General features: G+C 34.3%; 4 protein-coding genes across 6 annotated transcripts; 1 reads left to right on the top strand and 3 right to left on the bottom strand.

Moving 5' to 3' along the window:
• The first annotated feature begins 306 nt into the window (after window positions 1-306).
• On the top strand, window positions 307-1,854 carry LOC133695224 (GCN5-related N-acetyltransferase 10, chloroplastic). The gene is made up of 4 exons (XM_062117117.1): window positions 307-810; window positions 912-964; window positions 1,213-1,365; window positions 1,467-1,854. The coding sequence occupies exons 1-4, from the start codon at window positions 394-396 to the stop codon at window positions 1,687-1,689; spliced, it is 846 nt and encodes a 281-aa protein (XP_061973101.1). The 5' UTR covers window positions 307-393; the 3' UTR covers window positions 1,690-1,854.
• Window positions 1,855-1,922: 68 nt separating this feature from the next.
• On the bottom strand, window positions 1,923-4,275 carry LOC133695225 (probable prefoldin subunit 4). The gene is made up of 3 exons (XM_062117118.1): window positions 4,116-4,275; window positions 3,897-4,007; window positions 1,923-2,412 (listed from the first exon to the last, which is right to left on the bottom strand). The coding sequence occupies exons 1-3, from the start codon at window positions 4,122-4,124 to the stop codon at window positions 2,152-2,154; spliced, it is 381 nt and encodes a 126-aa protein (XP_061973102.1). The 5' UTR covers window positions 4,125-4,275; the 3' UTR covers window positions 1,923-2,151.
• Window positions 4,276-7,871: 3,596 nt separating this feature from the next.
• LOC133694326 (E3 ubiquitin protein ligase DRIP2-like) lies at window positions 7,872-13,160 on the bottom strand. Of its 2 annotated transcripts, none has more exons than XM_062115820.1 (7): window positions 12,783-13,160; window positions 11,417-11,516; window positions 10,600-10,918; window positions 9,970-10,466; window positions 9,847-9,897; window positions 9,180-9,252; window positions 7,872-8,221 (listed from the first exon to the last, which is right to left on the bottom strand). In XM_062115820.1, the coding sequence occupies exons 1-7, from the start codon at window positions 12,895-12,897 to the stop codon at window positions 8,048-8,050; spliced, it is 1,329 nt and encodes a 442-aa protein (XP_061971804.1). In that variant the 5' UTR covers window positions 12,898-13,160; the 3' UTR covers window positions 7,872-8,047. The 2 variants fall into 2 exon arrangements, with proteins under 2 accessions (XP_061971804.1, XP_061971805.1); XM_062115821.1 differs by lacking the exon at window positions 7,872-8,221 and adding an exon at window positions 9,621-9,678.
• A 3,025-nt stretch (window positions 13,161-16,185) lies between these two features.
• On the bottom strand, window positions 16,186-19,759 carry LOC133695283 (E3 ubiquitin protein ligase DRIP2-like). Of its 2 annotated transcripts, XM_062117199.1 has the most exons (6): window positions 19,520-19,758; window positions 18,895-19,022; window positions 18,013-18,112; window positions 17,243-17,483; window positions 16,868-17,096; window positions 16,186-16,787 (listed from the first exon to the last, which is right to left on the bottom strand). In XM_062117199.1, the coding sequence occupies exons 1-6, from the start codon at window positions 19,720-19,722 to the stop codon at window positions 16,756-16,758; spliced, it is 933 nt and encodes a 310-aa protein (XP_061973183.1). In that variant the 5' UTR covers window positions 19,723-19,758; the 3' UTR covers window positions 16,186-16,755. The 2 variants fall into 2 exon arrangements, with proteins under 2 accessions (XP_061973183.1, XP_061973182.1); XM_062117198.1 differs by having other exon boundaries at window positions 16,186-17,096; window positions 19,520-19,759.
• Window positions 19,760-20,404: the final 645 nt, after the last annotated feature.

Below are 20,404 nucleotides of genomic sequence, written 5' to 3' on the forward strand. Positions count from 1 at the left end.
TCAAACTAACTTTCATATATTTTAATTAATTTCATAAGTTTTAAAATTAATAATTATTTAAGTTTTAGTGTTATGAGAAAACTCAAATTTATAATTATTAAACCTGATCAGTTAAGTACTAATTAAATTCTGCTTGTGAAAGGATGGCGCTCTCTGATAAATTCTGCTTGTGCAAGAAGTTGCAGTAGTAAGTTGTCTGAATTGGGACAAGGATGGCACCAATCGCTTGGTGGCAAATCTTAAACGCCACGTGGTTGGCTCAGGTACTTCCACATGTAATATACTTGTATGGTTCCAAGCAAACAAGTCCTTATAACCAATCGTGACTCTATGGCTCTATTTTTCCTTCTTTTTGCGACCGCATTCTCTCTTTCTCTACACAAATGAAAAAAAATGGCTAATTTGCGCCTTTGCTATTTGCAGATTTCAAACAGTCTATGTACTGAACCTTGGTATGCTGGTAAAGGGTCCAGGTTTTATCATGGAAGTTGGAAAACTGTAAGCAACAGAAAGAAAGTCAGCCAACCGATCGAAAGACCTGTGGGCTGGAGTGGTAGTTGTATTGTGCAGTGCTGTAGTACATCTTCAACTACATCAACTGCGGAAGCAACTAAGCAAGTGTTTCTTGAAGATAGGAGTAGTATTGAAGAGAAGGAGGAGCAGTTTGAGTATTTGGCGAGTGAGTTTGGATGGAAAGCAAGAAGGTTAGCTGAGAATCGAGATGAGATGAGGGAAGTAGCTCAAATCCAAGCTGAAGCATTTCACACACCAGTGGCTCTCTTTGATGACCTTTTCTTCGAGTTCTTCAAGGTTTTTCCTTGTCCTTTTAATTATCATTAGAAGTACGAGAAAAGGAGAGAGATTGTTATTTTCCTTTTAATAACTGCTGTGTTCATTGCTGTACCACGCAGGCTGAAGTGCTCTCTGGGCTTCTTTACAAGCTTAAGAACTCACCTCCAGACAGGTAAAACCACTGAATCAAGAAATGATAATTACATGGAACAATATGTATAAGTTTGTAATGATGAAACATTGCTAAGAAAGGATTTTATGCCCTGAGAATGTGAAATCCATTTTTAGCATGCGAACCATTCAAGCCTTGCAGGTGGTTAAAGAATTAAAACCTTTCTTTAATTTTTCTTTTATAGGTCAGATTTGGTGCTTTGGCTGATTGATCGCCAGAAAACATGATGATTATCTTAACATTAACAGATATGCATGTTTGGTCGCTGAGCCTGCAGCTGAAAGGAAACTGGTGGGCATTGTGGATGTCACAGCTTTAAGAGATAAAGATGTCCTACAGCACCTTGAGGGAGCAGATGAATACCTTTATATTTCAGGGATTGCTGTTTCCAAAAGTTTGAGGTTCTCACATTCAATCCCGTCAGGGATCTTATCATCTAATAACTGGTTTTTCATGTTATGGCAGCAGCTAACAATTTCTTAACAATTTCTTATAATAACAGGCGGCGGAAAATAGGAAGTGTCTTGCTAAAAGCATGTGATGTACTCTCCCATCTATGGGGTTTTGAATGTCTTGCCCTCAGGGCATATGAAGATGATATGGGTGCTCGAAAGCTATACACAAATGCAGGTTACAAAGTGGTATCAAGCGATCCCCAATGGGTGACTTGGATAGGAAGAAAACGCCGTGTTCTTATGATCAAACGGTCCCATATGCTTGATTAGCATTTTCTAATATTTTCTGTTGCGGATGTAATCTAAGCATGGGCATACATCAAGCAATGTAAAGGAAGATTCTGCATGTCTCCTACGGATTGCCTAGCAAGTCCCTAGTCAGTAGTTTGTTGCTAGAAGGATTCTTGAACTTCAAATTTGTTGGGACTTGTACTACTCTTGCGCAACCCAACAACTAGCAAAATACGAACCAACTTAACATAAAGGAGACATAAATATCAAAATTTGAAGAGAATGGATCACTTCATAACAGATGCATCTGAGTAAGAAAAATACAGCATCTATATTCAAGAAGCTTACACAACAATCTGAAATATCCAACAAAACCATTCGAGGAATTTAATTTCCCTGATATTTCAACGACGAACAAGAGACTTCTTCCATGGATAACATAGTAAATCAGTAAGAAAGCTGCCGAGGAAGAAAAAGGAAAGAAAATAAAAACCTACCTCATTAATCCTCCTCCAAGTTGATGGATTCCCCAAACTTTCCATACAAAATCTTCTTTAACTCAGTCATTTGTGCAAGCACAGAATCTTTCTCTTCCTCAAGTTTTTCCAAGTTCTTACCAGTCACCTCTTTCATCTGCTCTATCCTGGTCTCAACCTCATCCTTTGGAACATGAGCAAAGACTTCTCCAATTTGGAACCGAACCACCTCCTCATCAGTAAGAATCAACTCATTGCTTGCATCCTCCAGATTATCATTGGTTTCCTGAAGAAAAGGAGCTATTGTATTAGTAAAGAAACTCAGAATGGAAGAGACCAGGATACAAAAACAAAATTATACATCCACAAATGCATTTGTAGAACAGGTGCGATGTGGGGCAACTTAGGTCCACAAGGTGGGCTGCACAACAAGACACATCATTTCCTCCCTTCAATCCCTCCCATCCCAGATTACATGGGTTTCAATTCCAGGTATGGTAAAGTATTTGAACAGCCAATTGGAAATTTGAGGAAGATTTTCTGGAGTTCAGCGTTTCTTAAATCTTATAACAGCGTGTTATGTTTAATTTCAGAAACAGGGAGCAAATGAAAGAGGCATGTTGGGGAAATAGGCAAGAAATTTTAATATTTCCTCGGCTTGTTTATGAAGAGAAATCTGTTACAAAGGTGCAAATCAGAACATAGAGAATGCACCTTAAATTCCGATGTTGAGTTTACCTTTCCTTAAAAAATTTCCACAAAATCTAATGCATGTTGGATGGAAAATTTTTGCACAGCCAGAAAATTATAATAAGAAAATAATTATTCCAACTTTTCTTCCTTTCCCTCCTCGATTTTAAAATAAATTATCGAACAAAGAGGAAGATTGGAATTTAACTTTACTGTTTCACTAACTTTGGTTTTGGCCTGGAAGAACAAGAGTCCACTTGCTCCGAATTAATTTTCTTAGAACACAGTCCATTGGCATGCTCAACAAATCAAAGAAAACTGAACTAAAAGAGATTCAACAACTTGCCTGTAATACATATTTCGATGCTATGACAAACCAAACCATTCAAGCTCGGATATGATAAATAAGAACAAATAATTCCTTAAGAATCTTCACAAGCTTAGTCTTAACTTCAATTCCCATTAAAAACAAGGGCGAGCGCACAAAGAGAGAGAAGAAAAAAAACCTGAACCCACACCCTTCATGCATCCATCAGTGTTGAATTTACCAACCTTAACAATCTTTACTCAAAATAACACATTCAAGTCCATTCATTGCAAGGTAAACGAGGCAACCCCAACACTCATTAACATTCAGCACAAGCTCAAGTAGCTCACTTTAGGTTGCAAGCACAAGACTTTTTTGACCTGACATTTGCATAATCACTTCTACCGTAACAAGCAAACACCACTCTTAATCATGAAAACACCAAGACAGAAAATCGGGCTTACAATTCATATTCAAATCAATCACATTTACCCTTTTAAACACAAACTCCATTTGCTGGCCACTCTAATTAACCAAAATCAACAATCCTTCTTTTCTCTTTTTATCTACCAATAATACTCAGTAAAAATATTAACCTCTTATTCAAAACAAAAAACAACTAACCCAAAAACAATGATAAAACAAACCCATCAATTAAAAACACCAAACCAAAGCTGCCCTTGTTAATAATTCTGAAAACCCATCTCTTTATAAATGAAAAAAGTTAATCAGAGTAAAATTAGAGGCATATAAATATACAAAAAAGATGGTACCTTGGCAATCTTAATTTCGTCTTCAAGCTCGTGGAATCTGTTGTTTAATCTGCCAAATTTGTTGATATTCTGTTGATCCTCCCAAGTCACCTCCTTGCCAGATCCACCACCCTTTAACCATTCAACTCATTCTTATTTACTTATTTATTAAACCAAAAAAAAAGATAATTAAAAAAGGGGGGCCGTGTAGGGTTTTGTAGGGTGTTTTCGATTGATTACCTGTTGCATGTTTTGATTTTGAGGAAAGGTTCCAATTTGCAAGCAGACAGACAAAGGTTTGATGAAGTCACTTGTTGCCCTTCAATCTCTCAACAGCTGCAGTCTGCAGACAACACACTGAGTTTGAACTTTGAAGATAATTGGTCGCTTTTTTTATACATTTTTTAACTTAGTACTTATAATTTCGCAAATGATGAATTAATCCCTTTACCAGAATTGGTTGCTAACTTTTATTATTATTATTATTATTATTTTACAATCCTCAAATATACATGCAAAAATATTGTGGGTAGTCCAGTAAAATTATTTTTACATTAATTGGACTATTTTTATAAAAACTCTGTCAAAATCATTTGATAAAAAATATAAAGGTTTTTACCAAATAATATTGTTTTTTATATATAAAAAAGGGCACAGTTTGAATGGAAATATGGATGAGAATTCTTCAAAATAAATAAAATTCCTTAATTGAGATTTTTGAGAAATTAAGAGTAAAATCAATATAAAAAAGGTCATTAATAATAAATTTGAGACTACCTATATAGATGGATGGTATCTTTAAGATATGTTCTTTATTACGTTTGAATTTCCCTTGTTTTATTGTATTTTATTTCGGTAGTTGATGATATAAGATATAGAAAAAATTAATTAGAGATAAGTAAGATTTAAGAATAAAAAAAATATTAAATAAAGGATTAAGTTGCAAAAAAAATATAAAAATATAGGAATTCAATAGTGGGTTTTAAAAAAATAAAAATGAAAGGACTAACTGATGTTTCTTATTAAAAATATTAGATTAAATAACAGTTCGATGTTATGAAAGCTTAAGGGTGTTTGTTTTTGAGGTGGAAATGGAGTTTTGTGTATGAGATCCAAAAAAAAAATTAAAAAAATAATAAAAAATAACTTTTATATTTAAGTTTTGTATATAAATAAGTTGTATCTAATCTCAAACTCAATCACAAACTAAACTACCGAAAGTAACAGTAGTAGTTCGAGGTGGTTAGCAGCTGGAATGAACTGTACAAAACATTACAAAGAATAACATGTTCATCAGGCAATAAGATTGAACAATTTTTCTGTACAAATTGTTAACTCTATCTCTCTCAATTTCTTCACCTCTCTTCAACAAATCTTCTTAAAACCCACTATTTGTTAAGGCTTAACAATTAGTATCGGAGCCAACAATCCCCGGCCAATCTTTAAGAATCTATGTTTATCAAAGAACAAGCATGGTGGAAAACAACATGAAAGCTATGGAAAAACACAACAATATATTTGAAGAACTAATGCGAAACATGTGTCATGAGCTTCGAGAAATTAATGTTGTGATTAAGAAAGTAGAAGTCGATCATCAGGACAAACCAAGTCCATCTTCTTTCAAGGAAGGTTGCTCGGAAATGACTGAACTTTTCAAAGTTATTCATGTTCGCAAAGTAGGGCATAAGATTTCTGAAAAATAATATACTTTAGTTATTCTGTCCCTTCAGAGTGATAAAGAAACTTGTTATGCTTCGTGCTGAAAATTAGACTCTTCTTCAAATATAAGATATTCCCCCACGATCAATGTTCTCGAATCATTCAAACGTTCATCCAACTATAAGGAAAATAAATATTAATATTTAGTGCACCAAGGCTTTTAGTCCAACAGCAGAGGCAAGGTTTTCTTGTTTTTGTCACCTGGGTTCGAGCCTTAGCGTGCACGTCTATCATCCCCGCGGTGTTTTATTTGCCTACTAGGCTTGCAGAGTGTTCAGTGAATCCGGAAATTAGTTGTGGTACGCGTAAGCTGACCCGAACACCACGGATTATAAAAAAAATTAATATTTAGTTCTCATTATATCAAAAACTTACTATAATGGATCAAAATACTTTCAAGGAGGTAAATTGCTTCTTTTTAAATTAGTTTTGGAGAGAGACAAGAAGTGGGTTTTGAAAAAAATAAGGCAAAGCTTGATTCTTTGAATGAAAAAGAATATTGCTTATTATTAATTGGTGTATGGATCTTCTAAAAATGGAGAGTTTGATGAAAAGATTGAGAATTCTGGCGTGATGGTGCAATAAGTTGACAATTATATGGATAATAGATCAAAGAAAGAAGAGGAGGGTGATGCTGAGGAAGTGGAGAGGTAAAGGAGATTGGATCCAAGAAGAAGAAGATCAAGGAGGATTCTCACCGGCGACAATTCCATAACAAATATAAGTTTATCTGGTTGTGCATGCACGAGAAGATCACCAAGAAAGAGTATATTTATAGTTTTACATAGATTTTATAGGACAATAATCTCTTAAGAAAAGGTATTGTTACGAAAGCTTAAACTACTGGACTAAAAAACAAAGGTAAGGTAACAAGCTGGAGCCATTTTGTGTCTCCCTCAAATCTTCTTAAAACTTACTGTTAGTTAAGGAAGATATTTAATTGGGTTTGAGCTCATTTAGTGTTTGTTCTTAGTGAGGAGAATTCTCGTGTTGGTTTTTGTATATCGAAATTGTGCCTTGTTTGGCTGGAATTTTAGATGATATATCCACTCCTCCACTGGTCTATCTGCTAAAGATTTCTTTAACATTCCCTTGTTGATCAAACCCACTTATCCAACATCTCTAAACTAGAGTTACTTGAGATGGTTGAATATATGTTGGATTAATTCTTACACATGAATAAATTCTTGACAGGAGAAAGAATTTAGAATGTTTCATCCAAATAAATAAAATGTTGAAACCCAATAATGTGTTAGATTTTGTAAATTGAAGTTATATTGATCTTCAATCTTTTTTTTTTTTGTTAAAATTTGATTTTTGTTTCTTTAAATTTTTTTTGTTTTGTTTTAATATGTTGATATCAAAATTAATTTTTTTTAATATATATATTATTTTAATGTATTTCCAAACAAAAAAATACTTTAAAAAATAACTACTACTAAACTCTTGATTTATATATACTTAGGCTGGAATAGGGCTTTAAACACCTTGGAGGAGGGAAAAATACCTAACCATTAACCAATTTGACAATTAAATTTGGTTAAAAATTTAAAAAATAACTATTACTAAACTCTCAATATATGCTTAGGCTGAAATATGGCTTTAAACACCTTGGAGGAGGGGAAAAAAAACCTAACCGTTAACCAATTTGACAATAAAATTTGGTCAAAAATCTTACTGTACTTACTATTATAATGATGTAGAAAGCTTGAGATTTTAGGTCGAGGTTCTTCAATTCATAGGTCTCAACTAGTCCGAGGTTCAATGATCATTTAACTCGAGCAAATGTAGCTAGATTAAGCTTTGGAAGTACACTAACCATGCTGACGTTTGAATTGCCACATCTACCCTTTATAGAAAGTTTTGGCTGGGTTTAAATTTGAAGAGTGAAATAAGAACTTTGTCATCTCGGGTCTGTTCAGGAAATTACGCCGCCATAAGCAAGTCTGTATTTAGCAGACAGCCCTAAGGAGTGTATAAATGCTATTGGACTGTTCGGTAAGAGGAACATCAGCCTGCTTTAAAGGGTGAAAGACAAGTCTGCTGCATGAATAAATGACAATCCATTTGATGTAAGAGGAAACGTCTTGAAGTCTCCTAAAAGGTGCAACATATTGCCACTCTCACAAGCTCATATCCATCTTCCTACGTGCAATTTTCAACCGATCTTGGCAAATATCAAAGAGAGATATGGTTAAAGATCATTAGAAACTTCAATTCAGAATCATTGGGAGACATTTAGAGAGAATACAGACCGTAAGTTATGTGGCTCTCTAATAGAATAAATGAAATCAAATATATTCATACGTGTAATCATATGCATGATTCAAAGCAGTAAGCAAGTGATGGATTTGAAGATCACAGTAAGGTTGCAGAAGTTGAAAATCCAACAAGATATATTTTTTTACTGAAGACGTAAGTAGTCAAGAAGGGAGAGAGATTAGATGTATATTTTATGACTCTTGGACTTTTCGACAATATGACAATACCATCACGAAGTCCTTTGCCGAGGAACCCACGGATGCTGATACTTTTTTTGACGTTGAACCAGTACAAAACCACAAGTTTACTAAGTTCTGCAATCGCAAAGTTGGGCTGACGGGCTGACCCCGGCACATTATTTCCACCTACAAAATTAGAGCCACAGAGAGAGAGACAGAGAAAGCAGTACTCATCAATTATAAGCACACAAAACACAAGATGTGATATCATTTCCAAAAACAATGATTTTCATTAAATATCGACGAACAATTTTATCAAATATGTACCAACAATTGTAGGAAGCAATGAACTGTCATGAAAAAAGTGGTAGGTTTCCTAGAAAGTCCATTGCATAGTTCAGATTACCCCCTCCTCCCCCAAGAACATCAAGCAACGAAGCCAGTAGTTATTACAAGTTGAGTAGATTAGATTTTTATTCAGCAAGCAGAGGAAGAGCTTTCACAGTGTCATGAGAAAATAGGAGTTGAGGTATAAGAGTATGAAATATGACTGTGTCGACTAAGTTGATATAGAATTATCTAAAAACTAGGATTGTTTTGCTTCTGGCCAAAAACATCATTGATCAAACAAAAATATTAGGCTACATGACATGCACACCTCTGGATACTTGTTACCGTCACTTATCATTCATCAGTATATGTATCTCCCTTTGTTCCAGTAAAATTACATATTACTTGAAAGATAGGGTTTAATGTCCGTTGATTAAAGATAGAGTATATTTAAATTTTCCTAGCAGATCTTGGTATGGGAAATATTCACCTTATTGACACTTGACAAAGACGCAAGATTCATTGTGATTCTTAAAGTTTCAGGAACCATTCAAATCATTCCAACCGGACTTCCTAGGATTTAAAAAATTGTAGCAGATGGATGTTCCTGTGAAAAATTAGGAACCATTCCAATCATTTTGAGTTGGCATCCTTGGGCATATAGAAGGATAATTCTATACGAATTTAATTTCAAGTGGCTCAGTACAGTAGTTACAAGCTCAAATCTGTTCTTGATCTTTTATGCTTTCAGGGCCATAATAAAGGGCCAGGGTGAAAAAATAGAGCTGACAAACTTGAAGAGAGATGAACTCACCTCAGTTTCACTACCAAGATCGAGTTTCTTTACGAGATACTTCTGGATGAAAGACACCGGCATTTTACCATCCCTGTGATGAGAAAGTCAAGAAAAATTGAACATTTGGTAATTGAGGATAAGTTCTAAGTCAATCGATGGCTTCATCATATTTGACCTAGAATTGATCAAACTCGCAAGTATAACCATCAAGTGAACATGGCAAAACAAAGCCAATCAATGATGAGAAACAGTTTGATTTTCAAATACTAAAAGCAAAGCTAGACCAAACAGGTTTTAGAATACAAAACAATAAAATCCGTACACTTACTGAAATAACCAACATATGAAAAGCCTAATATTTATCAATTGTAGCAGATGGATAAAATATGTAAAACTTTCATCCACATTCTGGGAAAATAAATGCTTGGACCATAAAATCATATCATATCATGTAAAAACCTTGATGCCGTTTCTGTTTGACATCTTCATGCAAAAAACAAAGACCCACTTTCTTAACCTGTCAAAAGGGATTATGAGATAACATGGTGGCCAAACTTCAAATTTACCGCTTAAAAAACTGAAATAGTTTTCAAATACACAAATGAAGAAAAAAAATGATATATATAATGCAGAATAAAGCAAAATGAAACAAAGTTAAGAGGGTAAGAAGAGTAAAGAAACTCACTGAATCCTCAAGTAGCATGCGGATATCTGTGGCAAGGAAGCATCTCTTTTCCTGGCGACATTTACCATGAAATTAGTGACAAACATTGAAGCAGTCAATGAGACAGCCTGAGAAGCAACTTACTGGTCTTCAGAGGCAACCAATGAGAACCATATTGGACCGGTTCTTCTATTGCTCTTAGCTGCTGCAGCATCTACCATTGCTTGAGCTGAGGCACCCAACCCCTCAGACATAGCTGCCCTTTTTTGTGCTGCTGTTAACCTTCTCCGCTTCACTGATACAGGAAGCGAATTTGTTCCATTCTTGTCATCTAGGACTCTTATTCCCTGCCCATGCTCATTTTTTGTTTTAGCCATATATATGTCGCTGTGTTGACCATTGGGTGATTCTGCTCTGGATTCATACAGATGAGGTTTGCTATCAGGGCCATCAAGCAGGCCAAATTTGGCTAGAGACAGTCGTTGTGAATGCGACTTGGAGGACTTGGTTCTGTTAGCAGCTTCAACTAGACAATTCAAGGGCGTCCATAGATCAGCCTTCCCTTCAATCATTTGAATATCATCATCCTCGCCATCATCATTAGGTCTTTGCTCAGTAGAAGGTTCAGCCACAGAGGAATCCTGCATTAATTTAACAAGGAAAAAATTATTAATATAGTGAAAATATTTTTGCCAGCAAGAACTAGCTTGCACAACTTCATGGTGGAATTTCAAGTCATCCAAGCACAAAGAATGAAACAATTGTCTCCTTTACCAGCCTTCTCTTCTGAATACTTTTGACAGGGGACCCTGGTGAGCTCAAATTATCTTTGGCAGAATCTTCATTCTTGGATTCCTCAACAGTAAAACTGCATCCTCGTAATGCAGCAGCCTTTCTGGCACCAGCTTTAGATCTCCTTCCTGTCAAGCCAGTTTGAATTGGCACTTTGGAAGTGCTGACCACCAATGACGATAATGATCTCTCCTTTCTTTTTGCTGGCAATGCAATTGAAGGAATAATTTCAGAGGCCTTAACTTTTCTTCTCTTAAAAGGAAATATTTTAGCCCTTATATCTTGCAAATTATGGTCTGCCCTGCATACAAACATGAAAATTCCAGTGCAAAAAATCAGTTTTCTATAAACACGAGAAAACTTCATGACATGCATTCTGAGCTAAATGTTTTTCAGGAAGTTTGTCAAAATGCATGTCGTGGGCAGGAAGAGTTGTTTAACTAAAATACCATCTCGAATTGAGCAGATTTCTTGAGTTAAGAAGTTTTGCTCCATCTTTAAGGAAGATTTACCAAAACAAATCAATTTACAGTTGGTTAAGGTAAGTAGAATTACAGTTAGTGAAGGTAAAATCATGTGAAAGGATTTGCAGAGAGCTAGTCTCTGTTGCCAAAAATAATATGTAAACCATATCAAATTCAATCAAAAAGAAATTCACCATAATAGAAGTCTAGCGATTTGTGGCACTTCATAATTTATAAAGATCAAAAGGAAAAAAAAAGTGCCTGTAACTATGCAAGCATGTGTCAGTTCATCTTTATGGGTGTGTGACTTGGTTATAATTTATAGAAAGACTAACCTGAGTTTGTCTACTGGAAGACAACCCAGATTCATATTGCATACAGGACAACAATCTACCTCTTCATCTGAGAGCTTTTCATATATGCATTTCCTGCAGACTGGTTTGGGATTCAAAACCAACTCTTCAGAAACAGATCACTGAACAACTAAAGATTTCTAGACTGAAAAGGAATTAGAGGGTATAGCTTGTTCAAGACCAGAAGATTGTATCTAACATCTTAGATAAAATAATCAACACGAAAATGTATCAGAAGGATGCACCAGTACTAAAAGTTAGCAACAATAACAGTTCAAGATAACATGCATCCCAAATGATTAAACAGAGAAAATTATCATAGTTAAGCACAGTTCCATTGAATTTTTGCCACTCCATTGTAATTAGCATGCATAATCTTAATATTCTCAATTAATGATAAGAGTAAATTTATTGATGTAGTCAACAAACAATGACCAGATTGTCCCTTCAACACTGGTATGAAATATATTGAATCCTACTCATATCAGCATTAATCAACAAAACACCCATGGTGAACTCAGTCAATTGGGGAGTACATGCCCGCCAGTGGACTTTGACAGATTTTAAGATTTTGTTTTCTTTATAGAACATAGAATAGTCATGAACTTGAAGTTTATGTTTATTTAAGTCATTGACAGAGGACAGAATGCGGCAATATGAAGTTATTATTAATCATTGCCCACAAAGGTGCAACAAAAATTCAAATTAGTTCACAAATGCAAGTTATAGTTTAATTTTCTATCGGAAACTGAGATCAACAAGAAAGAAACCAAAGCTTTCTATGTGGTGCAGAGCATGCATCACAGAACTTTACCATCTCAAGCCTAAAAGAACAGACTAACAGAGAGTATTTGGATATTCCTTCCACCCGATGCAAGATAACAAATTCAAGCATGCATATCGTTGTCATAATATTATACATGCAATGTACAAAGTTGAAACCGAAATCATCAAGAAAACACTATTCAACACTACGTGACAAAAGGTCATAAAAAAAACTCAAAGCCATACATGCATGAACCAAAAGCAAGAATACACAAGTTTTCAGAGAATTGGAAAACTACAACAATCCACACCATATAAAGAATATAAACGCAATTAGGATTGCACTCCATATCCATTGATAAAAATCAAAACAAACCCCTTCTCGACATTGAATTACCAAATCGCAACATCCATACAAGCCATGATAAGCAAAGCAAACATGAAATTGGAAAACAAGAAAAACCCAGATCAAGAAACAACAACTCAAATCATACCAGCCAATTCCACAACAATCCCAACAACCCCAGATCAACACAAAATTTCTCACAAGAGAGGGTAAAAGAAAAAAAAAAGAAAAACTTACACGTATGGAGACACGAAAAAATCGTGGTGGCTTCTTTTAAGAGCTTATTGCAAAGAGGGCATGTCATGCATGCCTCTAATATCTCTCTCTTAACTTTCACAACCTGTCCTGACATATCCGTTCTCTGTGTCTACGCTAATACATTCAGGGCTGGAAAAGACATAATAAATAATAACACTAATAATTAAGAAAGATCTAAAGAGAGAAAAGTGAAGAAGTAGTAGTAGTAGTCGTCGACGTGTGGGGTTTTTGTTGGAATTTTAGGACACGAAAAGGGCTATGAGTTTGAGTGTTCTCCTTTTTGCTTCGACGAAATCACATGAAAGGTAAGGCAGAAGCGACGAGTGTGTGTGAGTGTGTTTTCTTCTTGTGTTTTGTTTTGTGTCTAGCCTTAGCTTGTTTCAAGTTGATCCACACAAAAAATATTGACCTTGAGTAGACTTAGTTGATTAACTTTTTTTTATTTCTTTTTAATTTAATATTGATGTCCGCATCAGCTTGTACATATCTCAACTAATTTTACATGTTCTAAAGTTAATAACCATGTAAGTTTCTAGTGACCATCATATGAGCAACTACAGGGCTCGAACCTTAGACCATAAAAGGAGCAAACCTCTTAGTCCCAAACTCTTACCACTAGGTCACCACTTAGATGGTTTGAGTTGATTAACTTGATGGTTTAAATCTGTTTGAGTTAACTTTAAATAATTTTAAAAAAAATAAATGATATTGTTTTTAATAAAAATAACTAATTCAGATTGATTTATAAATAGAGTTGACTTAATAATCTAGTAACTTGTGGGTAGTGTTTTTAAACCAGGTTCGATGGTCGATCCGACCCAAAACTCGGGTCATGGGATTTGATTGGGTCAACCGAGTCAACCTTAATTTATTTTACAAATCAAAACGATTTCGTTTTGATAAAAAATAAAAAATTAATCAATGAGTTGCAACCAGGTTTTAGCTTGTCAACCAGGTTTTTAATTACCTTTATTTTTACACAAACTCAGCCCGGTTCCAGCCTTGAATTAGCTAGATCCCGAATCAATTTATCAGGTCATGTCGGGTTTTAAAATTATGTTTGTGGGTTGATCTAATAAAATAATGTGTGTGTTACATGATATTTTTTAAATAACATAATTTTTATTTTTTTATATTTTTTATATTATCATAAAAAAATACTAAAATATATTAATTTAATATTTTTTTAAAATAAAACACACTTTTAAAATACTTTCAAAATAAAAAACTACAAGACTCCCATATCCTCAGAGGACGATCACGTCCTCCTCCTTGGGGGATGTGAGTAGTGGCTTCCATATTTTTCACATCTCTTCCATGGGCACCAATGGAGAGAACACTTCCATTAATCTCTTAGAGTTTTTATTGCCTTTCACTGTAGCACAAGCACCTCTTCACTAAGGGCGCTAAGCAACTTTATCCACACCTTCTTCCCAAAAGTGTCTTCGCCTTTTATTACCAGGCGGCGCACCTCCTCAACCCAGGTGCTTGTGCAATAACACTTCTCTTCCACCCTTGCCTGCATTGGAAAGGCAACTCATTGTCTTCCTTTTTAGAAATTGTTCGTCATTATCATCTGATTTACTCTTACCCTCAAGCTCCTGCCACGAGAAGCCTGTCCACGGCGTCCCACCGGTCAACAAAAGGCAGTCCAACCATATTGTCTACGCCAAGCCAATGGCTTACTGGCATCCCATGTAGAACGATAAGCACTTACAGCGTTCAAGTCCCATGCATTTTGCTCAGGGTTGTAGAAATGGCATGTAGCTCTAACAATGGAAGCACTCTCACCACTTCCAGTACCGCCAGGCCTACAATTGCTTTGACAGTTTTTGGAAGGTGAACAGTAGTACTGATCATCACTCGTGCCACAAAAACCCCATTGGCTACAACAAAGATTATTAGCACAGGTCCGACCTCCAGCTTGCCGGCCACAATTCTGGGCAGTAGCAGCAGCTGCTAGGCACAGAAGGAATACCATGAATAAGCTTAACCTCTACGTGTTGTTTTGTGTATGTATTGGCTGCCTTTACACGTAGTGGGACGCATGGATTTATAACGAGGAGTGCATTATTATAAACACATAAATATAATTACCCTTGTTTTTTTCCTGGAAAAGTATGGCATGCCTCAAGTATTCCACTTTGACTGTTACTAATCAGCATCCTCAATTGCTTCCTTGACTCAATGAATTCTAGAGTCTATATATATATATATATATATCCTAGCTATCTGTGAAATAATGAAAATCTTTGTGAATGGAATTCTTGTGATTGCTTTTGACAAATTCCAGATAAGACACTAACCATGAGAAAGAGAAGGCCATGGGTGGGGATGATGCATGGAGGTAGGAAAAGAAAAACTGGCTTTGGAATGGAGAGTTAAGATTGGCAACTTCGGTGGCAATTGGAATTATCGAAACCGTTATTTTTTAAAATATTTTTAGAAATATATTAAAAATAAAGTTTTTAAAAAAATATTTTTAATATCGTATTAAAATAATTAAAAATCATAAAAAAGTTAGTTAAAAGTTAAAAATTTTAAAAAATATTTTTTAAATACAAAATTCAATTATAGTATCTTATAAGTCAAGTCCAGCACTTGTGCCGTAAAATGCGGAACTCAAGCAAATCCAAAACTTTACCATGATAAGAAAAGATGTGTATATTTAATATGGTGTTATATAATATTTTTAAAAAATACTTTTTTATTTAAAATATATTAAAATAATATGTTTTTAAATTTATTTTTCTCATATGAATTTTAATATATATATATATATATATATATATATATATATATATATATATATAATTGAGTACCTTTATGGCCTTAACTAACTTCTTGTTGAAAATATTATAGTAGTAATTACTATTTAAAATATTTTTTATTTAAAAATATATTGAAATAATATTTTTTTTATTTTTTAAAATTTATTTTTGATATAAACATATCAAAACAATTTAAAAACATAAAAAAAAATAATTTTAAAAAATAATAAAATATTTTTTCAAAAATAATTTTAAAATGCAAAAATAAACAACTCTGAAACAGTGTTTTGAATGTTTAATCCGTTTTCAAATTAATGTAATTTTTCAGAAAGCTGAAAGTTGGTGCATCAACATTGCAAAATGTCGAAGTACATGTTAGTAAAACCAGAGCAAATTACGAATTTTGGACTAAAGTGCTTGATTTAAAGTTTTAAAAAAGTCGGCTCACTTAAACGATAAGAATTAAAACTCATATCATAAAAAGGTGTAAAATTAGTGTACTAATAATGTAATTATCCCAATAAAAGATTTTGAGTAAAAAAAACAAAAACAAAGGAGATTTCTCTAGAATAGGTAGCTTAGAAAGGTTTGAGATGCCCTGGAATAAATAATTGTTCCAATGCAACCTTTTCGTTTTCCATTGATATACTATCCGAACGATGACAAATACTGAGACAGACAATTAGGAAAATGGTATCGAACATAGGTTGTAAGGATGACAGATAGAGTATCGATGAAGTGTCTGCTAATAAAAGGGTTTTAAGCATATCAAGTGAAGGTTTTATTGTAGACACATATAATTCATTCATTTGATAATAGAAGGCTGGAGTCAATATGTCCTGCAGAGAATCTGTTGATTTGGCTTCAAGTTGATGTAGAGAATCTTGAAGCTTCTTCCATGCAGAGGCTGATGCAGCTTCTAATTGATCTGGATTGAACATTTGCTTTCTCCAGACAGGAATTAGTTATAGCTGAAAATATTTCTGAATGACTTGGAAAATCTGTAGGCTTGGAATCACGAGTAGATCAATGCAGATACGAGAGATTAAGCACGGCAAACTCCAAAATGGAAGTGAGATTGTCTCTGGAGTGTTTTGCCAATTCCTCAGTGATGAATCTCAAAAGTCGTGAGATATGGAATTGATTGTGGAGGTTGAGTTGAGAAGAAGGTAACATGTTAGCTAAAGATTCAAACTCAACTTCAGCAGGACCCCTTGATCAAAGGCAATTGAATTAGTTAAATAATGCAAAATGGAGAATGAGAGAAATATGTATTTATTAATGCATTTGAACCTGCAATTGGAGAATTAGAAGCAAGAGGAGTAATGGCCATTGTATTGAATGCTTCGGAGTTGGAAGAAGATTCATTCTTGTGTGGTTCTGTGGTGGTGGGGATATCTGAAACTTCATCAGGGAGTGCAAGAGAGCCTTTTCCAGATTGAGAAACTACTTGCGGCACTAGTCCAAGGTCTCGAATAGATTCTTCTGATTCAGGAATCACTTTGGAATCTTGTAATTCTTCCTGAAAATGAAAATTAGAAACATTTTCCAGATCCAAGTTTTAAGTAAAATTCATTAAAAGTCCTCTTGATTGAGGCAGACAAAAAAAAACCTGACAGTTAGATGAAGAAAATTAACGTATACAGGAAAGGATGGATCAAGACTTGCCTCCAAAGAGATGGAATAAGCAGTAAACATCTGGGACCCCAAGGACTCTCCATCATCTTGTCCACATCCTTGGGGAACTAGGTCATCCGCCCTAGAAGTTTGGAGGTGCCGTGCCCACTCTCTCTGCTCTCCTTTCTTTTTTTTGGGCAACGCAACTGAAGGCATAACTTCAAAAGCCTTAACTTCTCTTCTTTTAAAAGGAAATATTTTGGCCCTCATATCTTGCAGATAATTGTCTGGTCTGCATGCAAACATGCACATCCCAAAACAAACATTTTATTTTTTGTCTTTTTTAAATAGACAATAAAATCTCATTATTGTCCTGATCTAAATGTTTTCCGGGAAGTGGAAGAAAATTCCAAGCAGGACTCCTTGAATAAGAAGTTCAGCTCTTGTCTACAGCAACCAAATAAATCTATCTACTATTATTTGGGGCATCAAGCAATATAATCAGTGAAAACAAAATCATGTCAATAAGGCCGCGAGTCTATGTTGCCAAAAGCAAATATCCACAAACCAAATCAATTTCAAATGAGCCAACCATCAGATCAGAGTATCTAGATTTAACAAATAACAGTTACTATATATTACTAATCAATAACCAACCTCAATCACAATCTTAAAGTTCAGGGAGCCAATACTGATAGATACTTAGAGATCATATAACCTTTTCAATTGTGCTTTAGAAGAAGTTACTTTTATGCCATTTTGGAACCTAAAAGATAAAAGTAGTGCCCCTACACACACAAGTGTATATAGCAAAAGCTAACCTGAGTTTCTCAGTCGGTAGACGACCTAGATGCATATTGCATATGGGACAGCAATCTACCTTTTCGTGAGTGAGCTTTTTGTAAATGCATTTCCTGCAGACTGGTATGCATTTCATAAACTCATCAGAAACAGATCACTGGAAGAGAAAAGATCACTCGATAGAATAGGAAGATTCAAGATTAGAAGATTGGATATAACACCATAGACCCAAATAATCAAGAAAAGATGATCAAAAGGATTATATCAATTGTAATTGAATATAGAATGAATTCAAACCGAATGAAGCGACAAAATTTCCATGTGAGGTGCGTAAAGTGCTTAACTCCATAGAAATTGTCTCCACTGCTCTTATAAATGGCACACATAGCCTTAATATGCTCAAATAGAACATAAAAGGTAAATAAAATTATTGGCATAGTCATGAAGCTTTGGAATTGATGGTTATGTCATGGTGTAATGTGTGCGAGTAGGAAGTTATTCTTAAACAGTGACCCAAGCCGCCCACAATTATAAAGATTAGTAAGTATGATTAAGTATCTCTGCAGTGCTTGTTACTAATATAGCATATGACCTAACAAACAAAGTTTTCTATTTGGTATAGAGAATGCATTGCACCAATTGTGCCACCACAAGCCTAAAGGAAAGGACTAACAGAGTATTTGGAAATTCTTCCTTGATGTTTTTATAACAGATTCATGTGTGCATAAACAAACAAATCAAGAAAACGCAAAGCAAGGAAAACCAGATCAATAATCTGCAAAGCAACTAAAGAAATAACCCAGATTATTATATTTATTTCCACTGCAACCTTGACAGCTTCAGATTGAGAAAAAAAATCAATGACACAAGAACAAAATATAGAGCAAAAGAGTAAACCTTACAGGTATGAAGACACAGAGAGATTGTGGTAGCTTCATTTAACAGGTGATTACAAAGAGGGCATGTCATGCATGCCTCTAGTTTCTTCCTCTTCACTCTCACTACTTGTTCCACCATCTCTTTCTCTTGACTATAGAGACACAAGTGCACAGCATTATTTTCATGCTAAAATAATGCTGACAATCACCTAACGTTTAAAGAGAAAAGGAAACTAACATTTTTCTTCAACTGAAAACTACTATTAACAACAGTCAAAGAAACAAAAATCATAATACCAAGTCATATTTGACTGCCAATACGAAACAATCAAAACAAATTGCAGTGATGACAGAAAAGAGGAGAATACAGGGATCACATTGTACCCATTAAAGCTTAAAGCTTTAACAGCTCCATATTTCCAAAGAAACAAACTTTTGAACTACTAAAAAAGACAAACCATCATAGCTAAGCAACAAAACTGGTCCAAAAACAGGAAAAATTCAAGACCCTTTAAAGAAGGGAAGGAGTGGAAAAGCAAAACACAAGCGGGTATTTCTGTGAAACTGAATAGAGTTTTAAGGGGTAAAAAAGTTGAAAACTTCTCCTTTTTCCCATATTTTCTCAGGAACCAAACAAAAAGAAACAAACCTTCTCTCATCCATGTCTTCAAACAGCACAATGTGAAATAAAAAACAATAGGATTCCGGTAATTCAATCTTCAAACTTGTGCCAAGAGTGCCAGTTTCAATTTCTCTGCTCGGAGGGAAAGTGAGGGGGAGAGGAGTGTACTGATTTGGGATGTTGGAATACAGAGAGTACTGGCTCCGTTGCCCGCGCTCGTCTGTGGGCATGTACTCGAGGTGTCAGCAACGATCTTGTGAGTATATTTTAAAAAAACAACAGGTTGTAAACTTGTAATGTACGACCAGTTCGAAATCAATATGATTAAAAAAAATATATAAGACGATAATGTTTCAACTTTGTTTTTTAAAAAAAAAATAATAATAATTCTTAAACTATGTTTTTTTAACGTTAAAAAAGTTGTTAAAAAAATTCTTACAGTAAATAACTCAATCGTATTATTAAATAAGTCCTGAACTTTTAATCTATCTAATTTTATAATTAAATCGTGTTAGTTATTATGATATAATAAAATTAATTTGATAAATTTAAAAAAAAATTGTATAATTAATAAAAAAAATTTGATTTTAAAAAAAATTAAGATAATATTTTTTTAATATTAAAATAGTAATAAATTTGATCGACCTTAATTAACCCGAGTTAATACTTCAAATTTACTATATGAGTAAAGGATACAACTACACTAAGTTAATTTACTTGGGATATTTGTTTTTTTTATTTCTCTAGTTGGGTTTTTATTGGTTTAAATGAGATAAATTCAGGACTAAATTAAAGATTTATCAGAGAATCATATACTAATTAAAAATTAAAATTTATTTGGCATGTATAATTCATGCGCTAACAAGTGTGGAAGGACACCACATTAAAAAGACGTGTTTAGTTTTCTTTGAG

Source organism: Populus nigra, chromosome 5 (assembly GCF_951802175.1).
Source record: "Populus nigra chromosome 5, ddPopNigr1.1, whole genome shotgun sequence".
NCBI classification, from domain to species: Eukaryota; Viridiplantae; Streptophyta; class Magnoliopsida; order Malpighiales; family Salicaceae; genus Populus; species Populus nigra.